The following is a 26571-nucleotide window of genomic DNA, read 5'->3' on the forward strand; positions in this document are numbered from 1 at the left end:
AATGATAGTATGATTATTATTATTAGCCTATTATTATTATTATTACATTAATACAAATAATAATGCTGTTATTAATAATACCAATAATAATAATAATAATGCTATAATTAATAATATCATTATTATTATTATTAGCCTATTATTATATTAATACAAATAATAATGCTGTTATTAATAATACCAATAATAATAATGCTATTATTATTAATAATAATAATAGTATGTTCACATTAACCGCTTCCACTCCATGATCAGTACAATTCACATCATCTTGTGTTAATTAACTTTATTACAAAGTAACGGCAGTGAGAAGTGTTTATCTCAGGTTACAAACTACACAGCATGAGTCCATCCAGTCCTTTAATGTGGCATCTTCTGGAAGCCATCGTCTATATTTCAGTAGATACTCCTCCTCTTTAGTGTTGGAGGAGGACCTTCCTTCACAGGTTTTTCTCAGCCGTCTGGATTCTGGACGTCGTTCTGGATCTCACAAGTTGAAATCAGCATAAATAAGAGCAGACTCCCCCATACTGGAGGGATAAACACAACAATCCTCTCTGGTCAGTATGGAAAAGCAACATCCTCCCGTTAGAAAATCAAATACTGTGGCGTCCGCGCCCATCAGAGTTAATGATGACAGATTCCTGCGTGGCGGCGTTCATATACAAGTGGGAGTTTCCCATGATGCCCTGCGCCAGCAGACAGGAGAGTCAGGGCAGCATGACGTAGTTCTCAGCGATTTCAAGGACGTACAGGTTGGACAGCCCTGAGTGGTCCTCCGTCTGACGCGTCTCCAAGACGACCATCCTGCAGGGAGAAGGTCAGGGAGGTCAGAGTGGAGTTTAAACCTTCGTAAACTCAATGAGGATCTTAAAGGGATAGTTTGGGTGTTTTGAAGTGGGATTGTATGAGGCACTTATCCATAGTACCTCGTACAACCCTGTCGTTTTCGGTTAGTTTGTTTGTGTTGTGTGAATCCAAACTAACCAAAGTCACACAAACCAACTAACCGATCGAGGCAGCGGTAGACCAGCAACTCCCGTGTTCTGTTCTTCTGTAAAAATACAGTTTTTTTCAATGGAGTCTGGTGGCTTTGAGGAGAGCATAGACAACAGCTTCAGTTCTCTGGTGGAAAGGGCTGTCTGATGGCGAGGTGAAGCAGTGAAAATATTCTAAATATAATGTACACTTAAACCAGGGCTGTCAAAGTTAACGCGATAATAACGCATTAACGCAAATTTGTTTTAACGCATTAATTCACTTTGCGGATTAAGGAATCCATCGGTACCAACCATGTCATACCATGTTATGAAGGAGGATAAATAACGCTCCAAACTTACGCTAAATTTTGGAGAGGAAAAACTGTCATGGCCATTTTCAAAGGGGTCCCTTGACCTCTGACCTCCAGATATGTGAATGGGTTCTATGGTTACTGTAGGAGCTAAGTCTATTACTTTAGCTACTGAGGTGATTAGCCCTGGACTGACGCGCTTTTCGCTGGTGATGTTACCTATAGCTGCATGTTTTGCTGAACAAAACCGATCCTTAGGCCGCTCATTGGTTTCGGAATAACAGTCCATTTATTTGTGATAGTTTAATAAAGAAGAAAGTCCGGTTTCCATAATAACAAGCCAAACAACACAACACGGCAATCAATCAGCGTCACTGCGGTCAAAAATCCTTTGTCCTTCCAGGCTAAACCTTTACATCAACACCACACTTCCTACCTATATACCTGTGGCTGGGTCAGGCAATTAACACAGGGCCACCTAGTGTTCCTAAAAGTGAATTACGCCACAACCTCAGTATGTGTCAGCATAATTCTTTGGCTCCTACAGGTACCCACGAGTCTCTCCTTTACAGACATGCACACTTTATGATAATCACATGCAGTTGGGGGCAAGTCATAGTCAAGTCAGCACACTGACACACTGACAGCTGTTGTTGCCTGTTGGGCTGCAGTTTGCCATGTTATGATTGGAGCATATTCTTTATGCTAAATGCAGTACCTGTGAGGGTTTCTGGACAATATCTGTCATTGTTTTGTGTTGTTAATTGATTGAAGTGTATAAAGCAGCATATTAGCCCACTCCCATGTTGATAAGAGTATTAAATACTTGACAAATCTCCCTTTAAGGTACATTTTTGAACAGATAAAAAATGTGCCATTAATTTACGATTAATCACGATTAAATATTGAATCGATTGACAGCCCTACCATGAACTGATATTGATTTTTTCAGGTGTCTAAAATACTGCTGCTGTTTATTAGTTGGCAGTAGCAACAAAATCCAAGGAACAGACAAATACAAGAGAAACAAACTAAAACTCCGAGCAGCCACGCAGCATGCTGTACCTGTCTGACTGCACCAGTCTGTAGATCTTTCTGTGGTCGGTGGTTTCCTCCAGCAGCTCAGTGAAACCTTGTCCTCTCCTCTGCCAGCCGTGACGCCACACCGCCAGCAGCGTGTCCTCAAAATACACTGAACAGACAGAACAGAGAGTCAAAGCTGAGCTTTAATCATCTACATTAATAACCAACGCTGGTCAGCAGCTGTGGAACAGGTATTCAGATCCTTTACTGAAGTAACAGTACAAATACACTGAAAGTACTCCACTACTAGTAAAAATCCTGCATTCAAAACCATACTTAAGTACAAGTATTATCAGCTAAATGTATTTAAAGTATTTAAAGTATTCTATTTCATGTTTCTGGATTAATATTACTGCAGCATTCATTTATATGTTGCATTTTATCTCCTTTATATCCTGTTGGCTAGTTTAATCTACAGCAATGCATCATGGTCTATAAGATCATCATGTGTTTGTAACGGCGCTGTCCTGTGAGAGACACGTATCTCTAAAAAGTCAGCCTGTTTTCTGCATTTTCCAGCTGATCCAAGAGGCTTTTTAAAGAGTTTATTTAGCTTCAGAAGGATTTTCTCAGCACATAGAGGAACATTTAATCCTTCATTTTCGTGGAGTAGAAGTAGAAAGTAACATAAAATGGAAATACTGTAGTAAAGTAATTCAAATTTGTACTTAAGTACAGTACTTATAGTTAATATACTCTTGAGTAAATGTTCTCACCTATAGACTCAACATCGTGAGAGAAGGTGGTCTCATGTGTCGGAGGCCTGTTGCTCTTCGACTCCCCGTCCAGGCCGACTATATGTACCGACTCTGTGGAGAAGAGAGAGATACCTCAGACTGTATAGCAGTACAAGTACACAGTATATAATGCAGAGTTTACTATTATAGATCCAGAGACATTAAATATGTATAAAAAGAAAAAAAACATGCAAGTAAAAATGAGAATCTAAGACACAAAATAGAGCAGAGGTTCAAATATAGAGATAAAATATAACATATATAAAATATAATAATGTGTGTTTGTGGTGTACAGTAATTTCACAGTGAATAAACTGTAAAGTAAATAAAAATGTAGTAAATGTAAAATATATGTATACAGAGATGTAAGCAGGTAGTAAACAATGAGTAAAAGTATCTAAAGTTACAAGAAGCTGCTGCAGAAATATGACTCCGTAACACCACAATAAATCCACATAATACCACGATATAACAGAATTAGGTACATACAGATATTTGTGTTGTTGTGTACCTGAAACATTTTCAGTATTGTGAGTACTGTAATATTAATGACAGACGTTAATACTTACTTTCTAGGAGGACGAGCAGCGAGCTACTGTTTAACTGGTTTACTTGAACTACATCTGGGCAAGCTCTCTCTGTAAGAACACACAAACATTATTATAATATTAATTATTATTATTATTATTATTGTTGTTGTTGTTGTTGTTGTTGTTGTTGTTGTTGTTCCTGCTGTGGATTTGTGACGGTTGTTGTTTTTATTTACATTTTAGAACCATTTCACGTATTTTCTGATCCTTAAATTTGGCTTGTTTTATTGAAACTGTGTGATTTAAAAAAAAAATTGTATTATTTAATATACTGTTAAATAACACAATACAATACATGTTTTTGTGCAGACCCCAGGATGACTAGCGACCACCTTGTGGAAGTTAATGGGGATCCAAAATGTAGAATAAATAATAAACAACAGACACAGACACAGCACCAACACCAACAACAAAAAACAACGGCATCAAATGTCAAGGTGTTGTGTCTGACTGTCAAACATCTTGAATAATACGATGAACAATGGAATACTAATATGATAAATTAAGGAATATTTATGTTTTCATCCAGATTTTGACCACTTTCCTCTTCGCTAACTTATGCTTAAAGAGATACTTCAGGTCCAAACAATCCAAACTATCCCTTTTAACTCTGATCTGGCTACGACCGCTGATGTTTAACTCAACAAATGAAATTATTTCTAGAAATGTTCACTGAGCTAAATCTATAATCTGTTGGTAGATTATGAACAAATAAAACAGCCAACACACTGAAGTAAAGAGAGATAGAGATTTAAAGGATGAATTAAATGCTGCAGATCATGTTGTTGTGTTTGTAGCTAAAGTCTTTATAATGGACGTGAATCAACCTACCCAGGCCAGAGTTGGTGAACCAGGACGTGTTGGAGTTGAGGTTGATGTATTCTACAGAGACGGGCAGGTTGGGGCTGGACCCCCGAGAGACGCCGATACACACCAGCGGGTACTCCTGCTGGGGCACCGTCACCATCTCAAACACCCGCAGAGGGTTGGGCAGCGGGAAGTCAAAATTCTGCAAACATAAAAGTCAACAGTTTAATCTCCTATCAAACATCTTTGGGTGTTTTTTATCTCACATAGAGCAGCGAGCGAAGCAGACAGGTTAAGTGTTTCATTCAAGGACACTTAAACCTGCAGTTGTTTAGCCACAGCTTGGTGTTTAACCGAGGGTCTGTTCTCAAAACCATTTCATGGTCAAAGGTCTAAAAGCTAACTCTTAAATTTAATAGTGACCATAAAATGCTTTATTTCCCCGCTAGCAGTCGTTTTATTAGCTGCGGTCAGCGATAACAGCCCAATAAAGACAAAGATGAGCTCAATACGTCATCTCAACCTGCACATGTCGTTGTATTTTCATCATGAATTCACAGGTTTTCCTTCATCACAGTTTGTTATAGTGTTCCTGTTTACTCTCTCTTTTAATATACGACCTTCAGGGCAGCAAAACATTTTACAGGAAGAGACACGGCTGAGAGTGTGATACAGTCATACATGAAAACACACCAACATTTGAGTGATAACGATGGAACTCTGCTCAAAGTTTAGCAGCCTGGAGTCTTTTTGTTAATACATGAGCTTAGACGTATATTATATTTCTATGGTCATGAGCTTCAAGTTTTCAGAATTGTGTACTCCAGCGTCTTTTCCGGGAATGTCACCACAGACACCCAGTTCATAATACTGCAAACATATAAATATTGCAGTACTCTCATTAGTGGGGCTTAAGCTCAATCACCATTGTGTTTCCTCAGTTGGCGATAGATAGTGGTTCAACAGACATTTAAATGAAAATATTTGAGATTCATCATCATAATGCGGAGTGGCTACTGTCAAGTACAAGTACCTCAAAATAGTACTTAAAGCAGCAATGGGTAGAAATGGAGCAAATATGATTAAAAACACTTATTTTTATAAAACGGTCACAATATCCTGACAGTAGTACATGAGACAGGTAATCTGAACAAAATCATGTCCTTCTGTGTCCTCCGGTGCTCCTAACAGCATCTGCAAGATTTCACAGACCGGAGGAAAACAACCAATCAGAGCCGAGCTGGAGCCTTGCCGTCTCTGAGCAGCTGTCAATCACTCTCAACCTCCGACCAAATGGTCAAACTAGGCAGCGCTGATGCCTATTTCTCTCCTCAAATGTTCTCAGAATCATCTTGTAGTGTACTGTTTAGCTGTAAGATGAGAAAGTTTGTGACCCAGCAGCCATATTGAGATCTGTTGAGGAAACACCATGCACCGCCCACCAGCCGGAGCACACTTTCTCATTTAACAGCTGAACAGTACACCCTGCTTACATTGAAAAGGATCCAGTTTTGTCATTTTTTTGGACACTGATTAACCTCAGTGACCTCGCCTGCAATATTAAGAGAACAGAACAATCCAAGGTTTTGTTTCTCCACGTACCTTAATGAGCATGAACTTGTGCATGGGCTCGTACCACTGCAGCAGCACCACGCTGGCCTCCAGACCGCAGCACAGGAACACGCAGCCTCCATGCATGCTGCCTGCTGCAGGAGACAAACCAGGTCAACACAGTCTACTGTACAGCAATCTGCTTCATTTACTGTTGTTAATGTACTTTACTACCTCAACCACAGAGGGCCTTTATTTGAAGCAGGCTCATATCAGAGAGTTTGTTTCTAATTCACTATGATTGATAAGTATATTCTTCTCTGATCTGCTCCTCTTTGCCCGACACGTTCTCACTCACAACTCGTCAAATACCGCCGTTTGGTAAGCCCCCCTTTAGCGACTGTATGTGATGCACCGGGCTTTCAACTAACTCAAATGTAAACCCACCCACAACATTATTAGACGGTCACAACATTGTGAAATTTTAAAACTATTTAAGTGGAGGTTCAAATAAGCCCAGTGGGTTTTTTTGCCTCTTCCTGAATTGTTTATTATGTATTTGTTTTATGTTTGTGTAATCTTAATTTGTGCAAAATAAATAAACAATAGCTTCTGAACACACACTATTGCAGTGACGGAAATTATGTAATAGTATGTAAAACAAAAATAGTCTCTGCACAGACATAAAACTAAACCATCCAACATGATTTTTGTTGTTGCCATAATTCAGTATTTTGTCTCACCAACTGCGCAGGTCTTGCAGCCTTTGGTATCAGGGATTTTACTCGTCACTGCAAATTTCCTGAAGACAAAACATATATATACATATAATATAGTTTATAACTGGCACGAGCAAATGTGTTCTTTTTTAGACAAAACTTTTCAAACAAAAGAGAGAGATAGTCTTGTGTTACCTTGGTAACAGTCTGTGAGTCGGCAAGGAAACCATCCTCTGTTCTCTCCGAGCCTGTTCGTACAACTCCTTCATTGTATGGGAGTGAAGCTGCGAAGATTTACCTGTAAACACACAAGAACGTTTATTTTATCACACAAGTAGACAGAGAATCACTCACATTCAGAACTACGGACAGTTTGGAGACTCCGAACCACCTGATATAGTTAAGTACCTCATACAACCCCACTTCAAAACACCAGAACTATCCCTTTAAAGGTTACACCAGAAATAAATCCTTTGAGCTGTTAATAAAAACACATCTTTGTTAGCAGCTCTTCAAAATGTTCCTTAAACTAAAGTGTCTTATCTGTTTTCAGGAAGCTCCCAGAGAAACTACATGAGGATCAAGTTCTTATTTAATTTACCTGATACGGACATGAGGACGTTACTGATGGTGTAGATCCAGGTACACTTCCCTGGATACAACTGAAAGAGAAACAGAAGACATATGTTTAGTCTTTCAAGTGTGACTTATTTAAATAATGTCAGGCCAGTGCTGGAAGAAGTAAAAGTGTTGTTGTCGCAGTAAAATGTTCCCTGTCAGTGTTTCTGGATTAATATTACTGCTGCATTAATGTGTATGTTGATGTTTAAAGGAATAGTGTGTAGCATCGTGGGGGCTCTTTTATCAGAAATGGAATATAATATTAAAGGGACTGTTTGTAACTTTTTAAGCGTATAAATGTACCGGGTCGGGACACATGCGCGCTCGCATATGCGCGTTCGCGTGTGGCTGCTGCCTCTCCTCCTCTGCCTGCTTGCCTTCACTCAGACAGAGCGCGCGTTCTCGCTCAGCTCGCTCGACCTCTAGACCTGAACGCATGCTCACTCCACACTGCAGAAGAGTTAGTTTAGCTCTGAGAATATCTAGTGAATGCACAGTGGACGTTTCAGCAGAAATAAATGCTGCAGCTCCTCCAGACCAACAGAGGTTTCCCGTGTCTTGTGAAGTGACGGGGATCTGCAGAGAGTTACGTTGTTGTCTCGTTACCGACCGGGTGCCGGTGTCTCCCTGCTCTCTCCAGCTGCGGGCAGAGAGAGCAGTGAGACACGCTGCAGAGCCCCGCTGCCTCAGCCTGCGCTGAGGCAGGAAAAGCCAACACTAGGATCAGATCTAAATCATGTTCATGGAGATCCCTTCGTCTGGTCAGCTAACATTACTGCCAAGCAGCTGAAATATAGAGTGATATTGTGGTTTTAGCTGACATCTGTCGCCTCACTGTTTTGAGTGATGCTCGTTCAGGTATATTTAGAGCGAGCAAGCGCGAGCCCGACGCTGACTGTCGTTGATTTCACGGCCACAGGTGTCGCTGTTAACGAGCATTTCTGAAAGTTACAAATAGTCCCTTTAATAAGTATGTTTTCTTTAGCACACGGGAGAAGTTTCATCTGGTTACAATCTGCGACTTCACCACTAGATGCCGCCAGATCCTTCACACTGTACTAATTTTAACTCCTTTATATCCTGTTGGCTAGTTTAATCTACAGCAATGCATCATGGTCTATAAGATCATCATGTGTTTGTAGCGTCGCTGTCCTGTGAGAACCACATATCTCTAAAAAGTCAACCTGTTTTCAGCTTTGTGACGATGCATTTTCCAGCTGATCCGAGAGGCTTTTTAAAGAGTTTATTTAGCTTCAGAAGGATTTTCTCAAAACATAAAGGAACACTTCATCCTTCAGTTTATCACAAACATTCAACATCTGGAAACACCTGGTTTTCACTGGACAGGAACAGTAACTAAAGCTGTCAGATAAATGTAGTGGAGTAAAAAGTACAATATTTCCCTCTGAGATGTAGTGGAAGAGAAGTAGAAAGTAGCATAAAATGGACATACTCAAGTAAAGTACAAGTACAGTACTTTAGTAACAACAAGGAATAAAAGGTTGGCCACAAAATATTACCATTAACTCACTTCAGTCTCCTCACAACTCACCTGTTGTTTACAGGCCACAGATTGTAAAACATTAATGTGTATTAATTAGATAATAAAAGTCGTACCAGCTCCATCGTGGCCTCCGAGCCGCTCAGGTTCAGGGTGTAGATCCCTTCCTCCGCCCCCAGGATCAGATGCTGGTCTGAGGGAGAGAGAGAGGAAACGCAGGCTGGTCAGACACATAAAACACAAGTTTGATAAGATGAGAGAGAGCAGCTTTATTCGATGGATGAGACAACCTTTGGTAGCTGGGTTCTCCCAGGTCGTGGAGCAGTTTATTTTGAGAGGGCAGCCATGGAAGATCTTTTTAAAGTAGACCTGAGAGAGAGAGAGATATTTATGAGTTTTATCTACAAATAAACACATAAGGTACTCCTACAAAATGATTAATGTTTTAATGGTAAAGGACATTGAGGTTATTATCAGTTTTAAGACCAATTGCCTACAAAGGCATCACATTTAGATATGTAACTTATGCACAACACGTATATACTGAAAATGAACTTCATGATTATGTGTATTTATTTATTTCTATAGAAGCTTTGCAAATAATAATTCCGGGGGAGGGCGGGAATATTCAGAGAAAAAAACTAAAAATTTCCGAGATTAAAATGGTAAATTTACTACAAAAAATCTTGGATATTCTCTGAGTTTAAGGTGGTAAATATAGAGAAATAAACGTGTATATTCTCTGAGATTAAAGTTGTAAATTAACGAGAAAAAAACTTTTATATTATCTGAAATTAAGGTGGTAAATTTACGAGAATTTGGATATTCTCTGAGATTTTAAGTGGTAAATTAACGAAAAATTAATGTGGATATTCTCTGAAATTAAAGTCATAAATTTACGAGAAATAAAGGTAAATATTCTCTGAGATTAAAGTGGTAAATTAACGAGAATAAAACTTGGATATTCTCTGGAATTAAAGAGGTAGAAATGATAGAAACTCACAGGAGGTTTCTTCATGACGGGGCTGGCACATTCAACCGGGTCCTGAGAACAACGAGGAAAAGATCACGATGAGTGTGAAGGACAGAAGATGAAGATGATAATCTAATTAATCTTAACCATTTCATTTCTGTTACACCTGTTTTTCATCTCTACTTTCTCTTATTTTAACAATTTCTGTGTCTTCTACACAACACTAATAGTAGCTCGTGTACACCAGGGGTGGAGGAAGTATTCAGATCCTTTACTAAAGTAAAAGTACTAATACCACACTGTAAAAATACTCTGTTCCAAGTAAAAGCACTGAATTCAAAATGTTACACAAGTAAAAGTATGTAAGTATAATCAGGGAAATGTACTTAAAGTATTTAAACTGTAACTGATCTATTATATATTCTATCATTAGATTATTATTACTCATGCATGAATGTAAAAGCAGGATTTTACTGTTGTCGTTGGAGCTTGAGCTCATTTTGAACTATTAATTCATGATTATTTTCATTATGGATTCATCCGCTGATTATTTTCTCCATTAATCGATTGATTGTTTGGTTTGTAAAAATAATGAAAATAGTGAGGATGTTTGTCAAAATGTTGGTTTTGTCCAACCAACAGTCCAAACCTCAACTATATTAAAAAAAAAATTAAAATTAATTCAATAATGTAAAGAAAAAAACAGCATTTCTCACGTATGAGAAGCTGGAACTTGATTATGTACTTAATTTTCTGTCAATTGACGAATTAATAAATCGACTAATCGTTTCAGCTGTACTTGTATAGACTGATAGGGAGTTTAATTTATAACAAAACAACATATTTTTATAAATTTTAAATATCTTTTGTATGTAAAAATCTTAACTTGTAAAGTTAATAAAGTTGTCAAATAAATGTAGTGAAGTAAGAAGTAACAATATTTCCCACTGAGATGTAGTGGAGTAGGAATATAAAGTGCCATGAAAAGAAAAGACTCAAGTAAAGTACCTCACATTTGTACTGAAGTACTTGAGTAAATGTACTTAGTTACATTTCACCACTGGAGTACCGGCACAGTTAGTCACAGCTGTACCTTTGATGGGGGTCGCCGTCTGCGGATGCCTTTAGGGGGGAGCTCAGGAGGAACAAGGTCTGACGGGTGTTCAATCAGCTGGACAGGGAGGGACAACGGGTCTGGATCACACGCACACACACACACACACACACACACACACACACACACACACGCGCGCACACACACACACACACACACAAAATGCACATTTTGGAAATTTAAATTTTCTGAACCGATTAATTAATTTGTTTCTGTGTGAGTGGATGTGAGGATGAAACTGGAACTAACTTCCTGTTTATCCTGATTAAGTTAGATCACTTAATCAGTTCTCCTTTAAAGGGACTGTTTGTAAGAATCAGAAATTGGTTGTAACAGCGACACCCGTTAAGTCAACGAAAGTCAGTGTCCTGTTGCTCACGCTCTGAATGTGAGCGAGCATCTGCAAAACAGTGAGGCGACACACGTCAGCTAAAAGCACAATATCACTCTATATTTCAGCTGCTTGGCAGTAATGTTAGCTGACCAGATGAAGGTCTCTCCATGAATCACTGCTGATCCTAGTGTTGGCTTTTCCTGCTTCAGCCTCCCAACCGCGGCCGGAGGGAACAGGGGAGACACCGGAGTTTTGGTCGGAGACGATAACGTTTCTCGCTGCGGAGCTCCGTCACTTCACAAGACACGGGAAACCTCTGTTGGTCTGGAGGAGCTGCAGCAGTTATTTCTGCACAAACGTCCACTGTACATTCACTAGATATTCTCAGAGCTAAACTAACTCTTCTGCAGTGTGGAGTGTGCGCGTATGCACGTGAGGTGGAGCGAGTTGAGTGAAGGCAAGCAGGCAGAGGAGCAGAGTACAGCAGAGACTCCGGCCCTGGAGACCAAAGCTACGGTCTCCCCCGCATCCTCCGACGGGCCAACACTGTTTAACAGACGGGCTTCACTAGATAGAACTTTGCGTGTAGTTTGTGTTGGAGTCTGAGTCTGAACAGCGTAGCCACACGGGAGCGCGCATGGGACACCGACCCGCAATGATTTATACATGTAAGAAGTTACAAACAGTCCCTTTAATGTTCGCTATTATTGTGAAAACAAACACTATATTGTGTCTATCATATTTCATACTTGAGTGCAGTATACAGGTGAGGCAGCTCACCTGAGTGTCGTGAGGATCGTGGTTTTGGCGTCGATCGGACCTGCGTCCCGCTGGAGGTCCTGATGAGAGGTGTGGGGGCGTACAGGGAGCTGGGCTTCCTCAACCGCTCATCATCCCCCGCCATGCTTTCCTCAGAGCTGGTCCGAGCTTTGGGCTGCACACACGGAAACATACCGACATGCTGAGGGTCTTCTTCTAACAGAATAAACTGCCTCTTATCAAAAACTAGTTAAAATTACAGAGCAGGTAGAGGTTAAATACTTTTACTTTAAATACTTTAAGTACATTCTGCTGATAATACTTTTTACCTAAGTCATATTTTGAATGCAGGACTTAGTAGTGGAGTATTTTCAGTGTGGTATTAGTACTTCTACTAAAGGATCTGTATACTTCTTCCACCACTGTCTATTACTAAAACAACAAAAATGCAAACATTCAAAGCTGTCTGAAAAATGAATGAACGTGCATGTAGAAAAACACCTTACAGTTCAAATTTCAGCCTTTACATGAATGTGATAAAATCCATTTATCATGATATTAACAGGCAATAAATGTTTTAATGTAAATAATGATAAGGCTTTGGCTTAGAATACACAGCCCTGTCAGCGTAATAAACACACATATAAAATCATGTTTTCAGTTATTTGTCAATAATTACCTTTGGAGGAAGCGGAGGAGGAGTGTCATCAGCTCGCATTATGAGACTGTTGGCAGAGAAAGTGTTGGTTCAGTCCGGGTGTTGAAGGGATAGTTTAGGTGTTTTGAAATGTGGTTGTATGAGGTACTGATCCATAGTCAGGGTATTATCTACAGTAGATGACGGTCGGCACGCCTCCAGTTTGGAGAAACAGACAGGAGTACCAGCATGGGAGCAAAGCAAAACGCATTTTAGACACCTAAAAAAATCAGTTTAAGTGTATACTATATTTAGAATATTTTCACCACTTTACATTGCCGTCAGACGGCCCAAAGGGGGAGACTGAAGCTGACAAGTCCATCTATGCTCTCTTCAAAGTCACCTTCAGCAACTCCTGTGTTCTGAGAGGTAAAATTATCGCTTTTGTCAAAGGAGTCTGGTGGCTTTGAAGAGAACCTAGATAACGGCATCAGTTCCCTGTCGTAAACATAGACTGCACAGCTGTCTGATGGCGAGGTAAACTGGCGTTCACATAAAAAGATTTTTTAGGTGTCTAAAATCTGTTTAGCTGCTGCCCCCGTCCACAGCAGTATGTTGCTTTGCTCCCGTGCTGGTACTCCTGTCTGTTTCTCCAAACTCCATCTACTGTAGGTAATACACTGACTATGGATCAGTATCTCATACACCCCCACATCAAAACACCTGAACTATCTCTTTAACGATACAAATACACATTAATACACATGTGAGTTTGTGTTAATTGAGACTAACCTGGTGTTTTGTATCGTAGGGCTGAGGAGGATAAAAGAAAATGTCAGTGTACTCTATTTAAATGACTGAAAAACAAGGAAATTGCTGGCATATAAAGTCAAATGCACTGTTAAATATTTCTGCGGTGGCTCCTATACTGAGCTTTAAGAAATTATAAAATAAGAACATTTTCAGTGATGGAATTTTATTAAGTACATTTACTCACGTACTGTATTTAAAGTACATTTTGATGTACTTGTATTTAGTATTTCTACTTTATGCTATTCTATACTTCTACTCCACTATATCTCAGAGGGAAATACTTTTTACTCCAATATATTTATTTGATAACTTTAGTTACTTTGCAGATTCAGATTAATAATATAAAACATAAATCAGCTACTAAAATATGATGTATTATTTTAATTAAACTACCCAGCAGTATATAAAGTAGTTAAAGTATCCCACCTTCACCAACTGCAACATTAAAGTGATGAACACATTAATGCATCAATAATAATAATCCAGTATTATAATATACATAATTCTGCATAATTTAATTTAACTTTTGGCTCTTTAAGTATATTTTGATGCTAATACTTTTGTACTTTTACTTGAGTATGACTTTGAATGCAGGATGTTTTACTTAACAGAGTAACAGAGTATTTCTATGCTGTAGTATTGCTAGTTTTACTTAAGTAAATTAGTATTTCTTCCACCACTGGACACTTTTCACACGATCATCTGTAATGTATTTTACTCCAAATGTTACCTAACAGTTTAAATTCAGTCAATTATTTATACAACAATGTGGTTCTTTGTTAAACACAATGCTTTCTTACATATCCACGTCATCATAGTCGTCGTCTGAGTCTGTGTCCTGATCCCTGAAACAGAAGAGAGAGGTTCAGTATCTTAATCAGATATTTAATGTTTTAAATCCGTCTGTGATCCGTCTTTTACCTCACTGGACTCTTGCTGCTGCCGGTGGATCCCGGTGAAGGTCTTAACTGGAAAAAACACATGAAATGATCTCTATTTGTAAAAGAGGTTACAGCCAATGAGTGCATGCACGCATGCAAATAGTACATACAGTACAAATATATACATGCACATGTTTGTAGTATATGTATATTTTGTGTGCATAGATTCACAAATATGTTTTTTAGTATGTAAAGTACATATGATGCACATGTGTGTAATGTATGGATGTAAGTCTAAGAAGTACAACTGTAGTACTAAGTACTAAATGAGTCCTAAACTTACTGTTGCGTTTGGTGATTCTTTCTTCATAGGCCTCTGAGTGTAAATCTGCTCCACTGAGCGAACACAAGAAAAACTATTTAACATAACGACACTTTTTACATCAACGTTTCATTTAATGTATCCAGAGAAACTTCAATATGAGCAGAATAAATGTGTATTCTTATCATCCAATAAATAAAGAGAGCAACAGTGAGTGAAATGATGCCTGGAATAATAATAATAATAATAATAATAATGATAATAATAATAATAATAATAATAATAATAATAATAATAATAATAATAATAATAATAATAACAATAATAATAATAATAATATACTTTTTTTCACTACATTTATTTTAAAACTTTTAATAATTATCAATATAAAATATAAACAGCAAATACATGATGTTATATTATTATATATTAAGATGAAACTTTATTGATCCACTGGGGAAATTCACAAGCTACCCAATAAATAGTTGTTATAATAACAATAATAATAATAATAACAATATAATAATAATAATAATAATAATAATAATAATAATAATAATAACAATATTAATATTAATAATAACAATAATAATAATAATAATAATAATAATAATGTTTTACATTTATTTAAATATTATTAGTCACTACTACCTGGTTAAATATTTTGTATTTATTTTTGTATATATTTTAACTTAATATAAAAATATTAAGTAGTTAAAATGAGCTCCACCTTTACCAGCTATTGCTAGTTTTGCTGTCATGAATCACAAAACAGTTAACAGATTACAGAAAACAGATTATAAATTATTTTTGATTACCCTTATGTACTGTACATGTTATGAAACCGTAAATGTATTTAAGCAAATTTCTTAAAACGCAGCATCAGGCCAAAAAATCGGATGTGTTTGGTCTTAAAAGGTTCATCAAAGTGTAAAGTTTGTTTTCTTACAGCTAATGTCAGAGCTGGTCCTCTCTGCCCGGTAGTGTTTGTTGATAGACTGGATCCTCTTCAAAGATCCAGGCAGCGCCACCTTAAATCAACAAGAAAACATGTGGTTCATTATCAGGGTCTATAATCTCACCTGTGACAGACACCCTCGCCACCAGTTGGCAAAAATATATATATATAATTTATATTAAAGTTTCATTTCAAGTGCAAAGTCGAGTTAAACACACAAAAAGCAATGAGCAAAAACAAACTCATCTATAATGACTAAATTAAAGGGACTGTATGTAAGTTTTTACACGTATTAATGTGTATTAATCATTTTTTATTGCCAATGTGTAAACAGGTCATAACTTAACCTTACGCGACTTTCTGGGTTTCCTCTATCAGCCTGTAGACTGCTTTTAATGTGAAGAACCTGGGACGTTTTTTCTGGGAAAATACAACGGATGTGACCTCATGCACGCTTGCGAGTGCCTTTATTTTCAGCTCTGCTGCAGGGCTAACAGTGTGCAACCATAGCTAATGTTCGGTTAAAAATGGAGTCCTCTAACGCCAACAAACGACCAGCCTCCACCACAACTCAGACTCCAACACAAGCTCCACAGAAGCACAAAAAAACAAAGTTATATCTAGCAAAACCCATCTCGCAAAACAGGAATGTGATTGACGTCGGGGAGAAAACAAGGATCAACATCGATGGGGCCTTTGATTCACAGAGGGACCTTCGTTTGGTGAGCTAACATTACTGCCAAGCATGTGAAATCTATAGTGATGTTGTGGTTTTAGCTGCTAATGTTGCTAACATTCATCAACATGATGCCTGTCAATCACGTTCAGTCTCGTGTGTGTCGCCGAACTGTTTTGTCCGATGCTCGCTCACGTCTACGTAGTGCGAACGTGAGCGCGAGGAACAGGACGCTGACTGTCGTTGACTTAACAGCCACAGGTGTCACTGTTAACAAGCAATTTCTGATTCTTACATAGAGCCCCTTTAAGATGGAATCGTGATTGAACAGAATATCTATAGAGAGCTTCATCTCAGTTTATCATATAAAGTGTTAGTAAGAATGTGGTCGAGACCTCCATGTCGTCGTCCTCCGTCACCAGGCAGGTCTTCAGTTTCTCAGGGTGTCGAAACTTCTCCAGCAGGTCCAGGGTCAGCTCCTGGTTCAGGCACTGCTGGGTCAGAAATGTGTTCTGCAGAGAGGAGACACCGGAAGCAAAGGATGGAGAGGGAGAGAGAGAGAGACAACAGAAACGGTGAGTAAGCAGGAGTAAGATGATGAAGATGATAAAGACCAGCTCGGTCCAGCCCAAGTATAGAGAAAGCTTACAGGAAGCAAAGACTGAAGAAAGATGCACACCTGACTGAGACTAGATGACAGTCAGTCAGTAGTTATTTAATACAAGAAGACTGAGCACTAGTCAACTGTTGTTTTAAACATGCAATAACTAAAAAAAGTTATGAACACAACACTGATATATCACCATCGGCACAATGAGTAGGATTTCCCTAAAAAATAATGTATAGACTACAAAAGTAATCCTTCTCAATCATCACTTCTGACCCACTAGAAGTGTGTGGTGGTGTCTGTATCTCTATTTCTGGGCGTTAACCTCTTCCCACTTTATTCATTTGATATATTGTTGTTATAAAAATATAAATTATAGCCGCTCTAAGTTGTGTAATATCTCCTTCAAACTGTCCCTCATGACAGTTTGTGTACGAATCAGAGTTGCTACATCTTCAAGATCATGCAAGAAAATATTAGTTATAATTATTATTCACCTCTTTCGACTGACTGCTTGTCTTCTCGTACACATTCACAATAGACTGGTTAACTTGATGCAGAACGGACACTTTATAAAGCTGAACTAAGCGTACAGTATGTGAGCAGTACTGACTGTGAGCAGCTTGGAGGCGCTGGGTCTCTTCTTCGGGTTCCTCACCAGCATGGCCTTTACAAAGCTATAAAACATGGAGGACCTGCAGACAGGAGACACGTTGGCAGCATTTTATGACATGGAACGTAAGAAAATAGCACATATATACTATATACAGTCTATGTTTCCGACGGGGAACTGAAGCTGTTAACTATGCTCTCGCCAAAGACAAGACTCCATTGAAAAAACCTGTGATTTTACCTCACAGAACACGGGAGTTGCTGGTCTACCACTGCCTCGATCGGTTAGTGTGTTATTGTGTGACTTTGGTTGGTTCAGATTCACCAAAGTCACACAATAACACAAACAAACTAACCGACCGATGGAGCGGTTGACCAGCAACTCTCGTGATCTGCAAGGTAAAATTACAGTTTTTTTCAATGGAGTCTGGTGGCTTTGGCGAGAGCATAGATGGATACAACAGTTCAGTTTCCCGTCAGAAAGGGCTGTCTGACAGTAACGTAAAGCGGTGAAAATATTCTAAAATATAGCGAACACTTAAACTGATATTGATTTTTTTAGGTGTCTAAAATCTGTTTAGCTGCTGTCCCCGTCCACAGCAGTACATCGCTTTGCTCTCGTTCTGGTACTCCTGTCTGTTTCTCCAAACTGGTGGCGTGTTGACCGTCATCTACTGTAGGTAATACACTGACTATGGATCAGTACCTCATACAACCCCACTTCAAATCATCTGAACTATCCCTTTAATGATTAAATATAATGTGATTTTATTTACCATTTAGACTTGTCCTTCAGTTTAGGAGGCTGGTAGCCGCTCTTGGACATGAGAAACAGGACTCTGCAGGACAAATACACACATTAATGAGAATCTGTTTGTGTTTGTATTAATTTGCATGAATGTCACATACGTAAACACAGGCCTGGTCTAAGCTGAACCAATGACCTCAGCATTTTTTGGTGTTTTCTTCTTCAAGTGAGGAGAGCAAAGCTGTCAGACGAATGTAGTGGAGTAAAACATACAATATGTACCTCTAAGATCTAGTGGAGTAGAAGTAGGAAGTAGCATAACATGGGAATACACAATACCGGTGTGTGTAGAGGTGTACACGCTCAATGTGTATTTACCGCAGTGGGTGGACATCAAACAAGGGCGGCTGAAGCTCTGCCAGCTCGATGGCTGTGATGCCCACAGACCAGACATCACAGAGCTCATTGTAGCCACCTTTAATCTCAACTGCTGCCACCTCGGGCGCCATCCTGAGGACAGGAGGGGAAGAGCAGCGAGTCATGTTTGCACCACAGATACTGTGCAGAATGGATGTATAGTTATAATACAAAAGAGGCTGCTGTCACATCAATCTACAGCCCAGTGAAGACAGCAAGAGGAGAAAGAAGAGGAAGCTCATTATGAAGTGAAGCAGAGAGACTGATCTCGGGGTTTTGACCTCACCAATATGGCGTCCCGATGAAGGACATCCGCCGGGCCAGAGTGGCTGTGATCTGAGCCGAGATCCCAAAGTCAGCTAGACAACAGAGGAAACAAAAAATATAAATAATAACCACGATAACCACTCACTCAATTTTACTAAAAAAATACGCTAAAACACACATGACAGGTTTCTGCAGGTCTGTGTACTTTGGATTTTTTTACTATTTATTTCAGAGTTTCATGTGAGTTTAAAGGAGCAGTGTGTAACATCGAGGGGGATCTATTACCAGAAATGGAATATAATATTAATAACTATGTTTTCTTTAGTGTATAATCACCTGAACTAAGAATCGTTGTGTTTTTGTTAGCTTAGAATGAGTCCTTCATATCTACATAGGGAGCGGGTCCTCTTCACGGAGTACGCCATGTTTCTACAGTAGCCCAGAACGGACAAACCAAACACTGTGTTAAACCGTGGTACCGCCATCCGCCGTCTGACTTCTGTTGCTCATAAATTAGTGTTATTATGGTGAGGATGACCTCTGAACGAGGTCAACGGCGTTATCACGGTTTTGTACTCGGCGGCTCACGTTACCACAGTCTTTGAAAGGGAGGAGTGGGCGGAGGGGGACTCAGTTGGTTGCAATCTGCAACCACATCACTAAATGAGAGCAAATCCACCACACTTAACCTTTAAAGCTCTGACGTGTATCACCAGTGCATGAACCCTTTTTTTTTTCTTTTTTTTTTTATGTAAAGGTTATTTTTTTAGAATTATTAATAATGGTTGTTTTCAATGCATAAGGGAATATCCAACTAGATAATTTCTTCCTTTCTTGATAAAAGAGGACCTATTGTGCTTATGTTTATGTTCATACTTGTATTTTTGGTTTCTACTAGAACGTGTTTACATGCTTTAATGTTAAAAAAAAAAAACGCTTTATTTTTCTGTGGGGGAGAGTAACTCCCTTTGAGGTGGACTTTGGGCTTTGTAACTTTGCAGACCTTTTACATGCAGCTCTGCTCGAACTAGCTTTCTCTGGGCGCGTGCCAAACCAGCTTCTAGGCAAAGTGTGTTACTTTGTGACATCACCATGTTACGGAAGAAAAAACGGGACTTCAAGCAAGGCATTTCAGTCAGTTCAGGAGAAGTGTTTCTGTGAGAATAACTCCCTTTGGCGTGGACTTTGTAACTTTGCAGACTTTTTACATGCACAAAAAAACTATATAACACACTAAAGGAAAGGGAAAAGCACAAAAGCATAAATAGGTCCTCTTTAAAATGTCAGCCAAAGTGGTGTATTCATGGGAAAATCATATCAGGAAAATGAAACGTTTTGAATCCAAATATTAAGTGTTGAATTCAGACCAACACAAAATAAATTCTCAACCATTTTAGTCCTTAACTAAGAGATGTGCTAACTGAGCCGTCGCTCATGCAGCGAGTGACTCATCTTAACCACGGCGGTACAGCGATAGAGCAGACGGAGCAAACATCCACCTACCCAGCCTGACCTCGCCCTGATCGTTGAGGAGGACGTTGGCACCCTGGAGGTAAAGAGAGGACAAGAGTCACATCAACACAACCACACAAACATCTTATCATATAAAGTCTCTCCTTTACCCACTCAGTGATCTTTAAGCAAACCCACGCAGAGACCTGATAACTCTAAAGGTTCACTATCTTCTCTTCACTATCTGCTCATTTTCTGCTGCAGTGGTGGAAGAAGTGTTCAGATCCTTCACTTCAGTACAAGTACTAATACTACACAGTGAAAATACTCCACTACAAGTAAAACTCCTGCGTTCAAAACCTTTCTGAAGTAAAAGTATGTATCAGCAAAATGTACTTAAAGTATAAACATCAAAAGTATTTATGTGTAGTAAAATGTCAGTGTTTTACTATTCTATCTGATGTTACTGGATTAATATTACTGCTGCATTAATGTGTATGTTGCATTTTAACTCCTTTATAGTTAGGTTAGTTTAATCTACAGCAATGCATCATGGTCTATAAGATCATCATATGTTTGTATTACACGGCTTTGTTGAATACTCGATTCTGATTGGTCAATCACGGCGTTCTACGGTCTGTTATTTCTTTATAGCAGACCGTTGCTATGTATAACAGTCCGTTGCTATGTATAACAGACCGTTGCTATGGCTATGGATAATGTACAGCTAGCGGGTCATTGTTGTGAAGAAACCCAGAGAGGGCGACGCGGCACCCTGAAGCAAATTTTGATACTTGACCGTAGAAGTCATTATAAAGGTAAAACGGTGAAAATACTCTAAATATAGCGTACACTTAAACCGATATCGATTTCTTTAGGTGTCTAAAATCTATTTTGCTGTTGCCTCGTCCACAGCAGTACATTGCTTTGCTCCCGTGCTGGTACTCCTGTCTGTTTCTCCAAACTCAATCTACTGTAGGTAATACAATGACTATGGATCAGTACCTCACACAACCCCACTTCAAAACATCCAAACTATCCCTTTAGTGTTTAATTTACCGTAGTCTAACATGCTCTTACCACAAACAAATACAAGATACGAGTAAACAAGAATGTAGAGTAAAAGTCACCTTGATGTCTCTGTGGATTTTCTTCTGTGCATGCAGGTAGTCCAGACCCTGGTGAGTCAAATCAGTCAATCAAAAACTGACAGCTGAGTTTGTCACCAAAATAACAGCTTTTACTTATTAATTTCACCCATTAAACTCACTTCAGCCATGAAGAGAAAACAAAGAATAAAGGGAACAAAACAGAAAATAGTGGAAGTGTGTTTTTGTGCCTTGAACGTCATGTCATCAACAGTTTCAGATTATTAATAGTAAAGTTAATAATGAATAATCAGTGTGACTTTACCTGCAGCATCTCTCTGCAGATGTAGGCGATCTGTGGCTCAGACAGAGGACCAGTCACTGTGGGACACAAATTAATTGTGATAACAATTCAATGTAGGAATAATTTACAGTGCAATACATGACTGGAAACTAAGCGATCAAGGTTCATTAGAAAGGTTGTGCAATTTGATTTTACAGAGTGATCTGAATGTTGTTCAGCTCTCTTTGTGTTCACGTGTTTACGTTCTGCAGGCAGCCTTGAGTAATCCTGTAGCTCTGCACTTAGGAGGAGGAAGAAGGTTGCATTTGCGGTTCTGTTTGACATCTTTACATGTTAATTTGAATGCAGAGTGTAATTATTGATTTTAGTCATGAAATGAAGTCATGAATCAAGTTCAAAGTTTAATTTTTATTGTCTACATTTTAATTTAATTTTATCATCATTTTGTGTAGATTTTGGCGGTCCCTCCGGACAAAAGCGGTAGCGTTTACGAGCACCAGAGTCCCTTTAGAAAACCTAATTTCTTTTACTGCAGCAGGCCCAGCAATACAGCCGGGGCCTCCAGCAGCGTGGTGTCAGTGTTAGGCTCATTTTCTCATTGACTTCTATACAATCAGACTTCTTTTTGCAACCAGAGGAGTCGCCCCCTGCTGGCTGTTAATGAGAATGCAAGTTTAAGGCACTTCAGCATAAAACACACACTCACACACACACACACACACACACACACACAGTCTCTCACCATGGTAGATATCCTGCAGAGAGCCTCCTCCACAGAACTCCATACAGATCCACAGTTTATGAGCTCTGCAGACAGAAGAGGAGTTAACTTGTGTATCTGAGATTAATAATAATAATGAAGAGAGCGAGAGGAAGCAGAGAGAGACACAAAGCTGCAGACAAACAACAGTATACGCTGCTGTTAAAATAATGTATGTGTATATAACATAACTAGACTCCGACATCAGAACTGTGCCCATAGCAACGGTATGTTATACATAGCAACGGTCTGTTATGCATAGCAACAGTCTGTTATGCATAGCAACAGTCTTTTATACATAGCAGCAGTCTGATTAATAATAATAATAATAATGATAATGAAGAGAGCGAGAGGAAGCAGAGCGGCAGACGGCTCACCGTATGTAGCTGCCATAATACGCCACTATGTTGGGATGTTTGCAGCTCTTCACTATGACGATTTCCTGCTGGATGATGGAGAAATCATCCTCTGTGGAACCAGACAGAAAGAGAGGATACATATTTATTATTTTCATCACATTACATATGAACACAGTGTAGTCAGTGGCTCTACATGCTACATGCTAACACACTTTTAGCTCTTTATTTGGGAGGGTTGCAAGGCCAAGTCTCCCACTCAACTGTTATATTACTACTTCCCTGTAAATGCATTTAAACTACCCAGAAACAGTACATACATGCTTTAATCTCTTACACTGATGTGTGCATATTTGAGTATAAGAAAGGTTTAATTGTACACTTATACTCCCCCTTTTGTCATTTGGGAAAGTGATCAAAAAGGCAAGCATCCAAACGGAGATAGAGTCATCGAGGCCAAGTCTACATTTCAATCCACTTCATATCCATTTTTTTAACTTTTATTTCCACTTAAGTAAAATTCAGTCTGACACATTGGACATCTTTGAGATTATCTCTGCTTGAATTTAAAATAAAGTTCTGTTGTTTGGAGTTTAAAATAAAACAGAATTAATCTGCTTTGTCTATAACAAATACATTTTTATTAGATAATAAGCAGGTACACTGAATGAGTCAATCAGGTCTCTTATTTATGCGATTCAAACTCATCACAATGCACACGGTGTAATCAAACTGTTGGAGGTATAACTGAACGCACTTGCAGCTTGTTTTCTTTGGTTGGTTTATAGCTTTGATTTGTATAACTGATGTCGCTGTGGGAAATATAAAGTAAATAATGAGTCTCTCTCTATTTGCCGTTTAGCATTTACTGCAGTGTAAAGTCTTGTTAACAGCTCCCATAACGGGATCATAATGAGTAAAACATCTCACCTGGTTCCATCTTGATGACCTTGATGGCTGCCAGCTCTCCATTCTGCTTGTTACGCGCCTGAACACACAGAAATATACAGATTCATATTTTTATACTGTAGCTGTCAGTCATTGGCATCGGTGGAAGAAGTATTCACATCTTTTATTAAAGCAAAAGTAGCATCAGCATCAAAACACGTTAAAAGTACCAAAAGTACTCATTATGCAGAATGGTCCATTTCAGAATAATATATATTACTAGATTATAATTAGTGATGCATTAATGTGTTTATCACTTTAATGTTGCAGCTGATAAAGGTGGAGCTCATTTTAACAACTACTTTATATACTGCTGGATATCATAATTTATTATTTATATTCTATATTATGAATCTGAATCTGCAAAGTAATTAAAATTGTCACATAAATGTAGTGGAGTAAAAAGTACAACATGGTAGTAGTACAAAGTAGTATAAAATGGAAATACTCAAGTAAAGTACCCCTTAAAGGGTAACTTCAGTATTTTTCAACCTGGAGGGTCATTTACGTTCACTAAAAGTGCTTGTTTTTGCCATGACAGGCTCTGATTGTTACTATAAGTGTCTGACAACATGGAAAGAGTTTCGTTCAAGGAGAAGTTTCGTTGTGAAATCTGGCGAGGTGACGTGTTGCTGAAGACAATGGTGGAATAGTGGAATACATCCATGGTGGAAACGTGAGAGTTTGTTGTGTTGGAGCACAGAAAGCGTAGCTTAGTGTTATCTAAAAGATTTTCAATGTCATGGCTGAATGTTTAGATGATTTCCACAATGTGGATGAGGTCACTGAATTGTATTTATTTGAGCCAGAGTATACGGATATTCAGATTTCACAACGAGACGTCTCCTTGAGCGGGACTTTGACACAATAACAAACAGACCGGATGGAGAGAAAGGTTTTATTTCTCTGTAGGGTCCTTTCCGTAATGTTGTCAGACACCTATAATAACAATCTGAGCATGTCTGCAGCAACAACGAGCACTCTTAGTGAAGGTAACGTAACATTGACGCTGCACAGTCGCCCTCGCAGCTCATTTAGTGCTTGCCGTTTACAGCGTTCTCCCTCAATACTGGAATACAGAAATTGTGATGACAGAACTTGTAAATGTGGTGCTTTTCTTTTTTTTGTTTTAGTGCCAGCAGAGCTTCATTTGAATGTTTTCTGTCCAGATCAGTGGAGTGAAACAAACATCCCACCGCACCACTCTGTGACATTAAAGACACACAAACACACACACTTATAGCATGTGTATTCACACACACACACACACACACACACATTTAGAGCATGTATATTCACACACACACACAGCAGGCGGACATGGTGACCTTTGAAAGTGTGATACCAGAAAGTGTTTTCACTTCTCTTTGCTTATTGACACTATTTATAAACAGAAACCATAAAGACAAATTCCTTCACACATAAATACGGTGTCAATGGATCCAAGCTGATAAAGCTAGTTGACCACTCTTTTGTTCAGATGATTCCAGATGTTATTAAACTAGAGAGTCATTGTGATTAAAAGTCTTTTTTACAATGACGATACAGTACAGAGAGAGAGACACAAAGCTGCAGACAAACAACAGAATACGCTGCTGTTAAAATAATGTATGTGTATATAATGTTGTCTATTAGAGTTCATATATTATAATTTAAATGACCACAAAGAATTTATCTGAGGGAAACAATGCATTATAAACATACTTATAATTCATTATAAACTGCTTATAGCACTGTATAATTATAGTTATAAGCACTCCTAAATATCCATAATGCTTTATAACAATAATCATGACACATTATAAAGTTTTTTATAATGACTTATACGGTCAAGTATCAAAATTTGCTTCAGGGTGCTGCGTCGCCCTGTCAGGGTTTATATCACAACAATGACCCGCCAGCTGTACATTATCCCTCTCATTACACGGCTACTTACTTAAGAAATCAATAATTTGACACAAATACGGCCCGCCAGACTCCACAATCACAACTGTGCCCATAGCAACGGCGTGTTATACATAGCAACGGCGTGTTATACATAGCAACGGCCTGTTATACATAGCAACAGTCTGCAATACATAGCAACGGTCTGCTATACATAGCAACAGTCTGTTATACATAATAACAGTCTGTTATACATAATAAAAGCCTGTTATACATAGCAACGGTCTGTTATACATAGCAACGGCCTGTTATACATAGCAACGGTCTGCTATACATAGCAACGGTCTGCTATAAAGAAATAACAGGCTGTAGAACGCCATAATTGACTAATTAGAATCAAGCATTCAACAAAGTCGTGTAATAATGTACATTTAATTATATATATAAATTAATTCAAATGAGCTCCACCTTTGCCAGCTGCAACATTAAAGTGATGAACACGTTAATGCATCAATAATTATAATCCAGTAATATTTATATATATATATATATATATACGTATATATATTTATATATATATATATATATATGGTATAGTAGAAATTGTATATATAGTGCAATATGTATATTGTACATACATAGTACAATATACATATACATAGTAATATAATATATATATATAATCCTGAAAATGGGCCATTCTGCATAATGAGTACTTTTACCTTTGGTACTTTAAGTATATTTTGATGCTACTTTTGTAC

General features: G+C 38.4%; 1 protein-coding gene across 2 annotated transcripts in view; it reads right to left on the reverse strand.

Annotated features, from left to right (window-relative positions):
• Positions 1 to 269: 269 nt before the first annotated feature.
• The window catches only part of LOC119492025 (mitogen-activated protein kinase kinase kinase kinase 5), a 39479-nt gene continuing 13177 nt past the window's right edge, over positions 270 to 26571 (reverse strand). For both annotated transcript variants that reach the window (XM_037776337.1, XM_037776336.1), the window contains 31 exons: positions 23909 to 23966; positions 23000 to 23090; positions 22605 to 22669; positions 21884 to 21939; positions 21601 to 21648; positions 20522 to 20564; positions 19038 to 19110; positions 18713 to 18844; positions 18363 to 18425; positions 17588 to 17669; positions 16763 to 16879; positions 15683 to 15764; positions 14755 to 14807; positions 14452 to 14498; positions 14331 to 14375; positions 13510 to 13530; positions 12760 to 12805; positions 12102 to 12255; positions 10967 to 11067; positions 9904 to 9945; positions 9191 to 9269; positions 9017 to 9093; positions 7380 to 7440; positions 6974 to 7076; positions 6803 to 6861; positions 6111 to 6214; positions 4533 to 4710; positions 3681 to 3749; positions 3091 to 3183; positions 2357 to 2483; positions 270 to 807 (listed from right to left, as the gene is read on the reverse strand). In XM_037776337.1, coding sequence (XP_037632265.1) covers positions 711 to 807; positions 2357 to 2483; positions 3091 to 3183; positions 3681 to 3749; positions 4533 to 4710; positions 6111 to 6214; positions 6803 to 6861; positions 6974 to 7076; positions 7380 to 7440; positions 9017 to 9093; positions 9191 to 9269; positions 9904 to 9945; positions 10967 to 11067; positions 12102 to 12255; positions 12760 to 12805; positions 13510 to 13530; positions 14331 to 14375; positions 14452 to 14498; positions 14755 to 14807; positions 15683 to 15764; positions 16763 to 16879; positions 17588 to 17669; positions 18363 to 18425; positions 18713 to 18844; positions 19038 to 19110; positions 20522 to 20564; positions 21601 to 21648; positions 21884 to 21939; positions 22605 to 22669; positions 23000 to 23090; positions 23909 to 23918 — 2418 coding nt within the window. In that variant the 5' untranslated portion in view covers positions 23919 to 23966 and the 3' untranslated portion in view covers positions 270 to 710. The remainder of the gene's footprint in view (positions 808 to 2356; positions 2484 to 3090; positions 3184 to 3680; positions 3750 to 4532; positions 4711 to 6110; positions 6215 to 6802; positions 6862 to 6973; positions 7077 to 7379; positions 7441 to 9016; positions 9094 to 9190; positions 9270 to 9903; positions 9946 to 10966; positions 11068 to 12101; positions 12256 to 12759; positions 12806 to 13509; positions 13531 to 14330; positions 14376 to 14451; positions 14499 to 14754; positions 14808 to 15682; positions 15765 to 16762; positions 16880 to 17587; positions 17670 to 18362; positions 18426 to 18712; positions 18845 to 19037; positions 19111 to 20521; positions 20565 to 21600; positions 21649 to 21883; positions 21940 to 22604; positions 22670 to 22999; positions 23091 to 23908; positions 23967 to 26571) is intronic.

This window comes from Sebastes umbrosus, chromosome 7 (assembly GCF_015220745.1).
Source record: "Sebastes umbrosus isolate fSebUmb1 chromosome 7, fSebUmb1.pri, whole genome shotgun sequence".
NCBI classification, from domain to species: Eukaryota; Metazoa; Chordata; class Actinopteri; order Perciformes; family Sebastidae; genus Sebastes; species Sebastes umbrosus.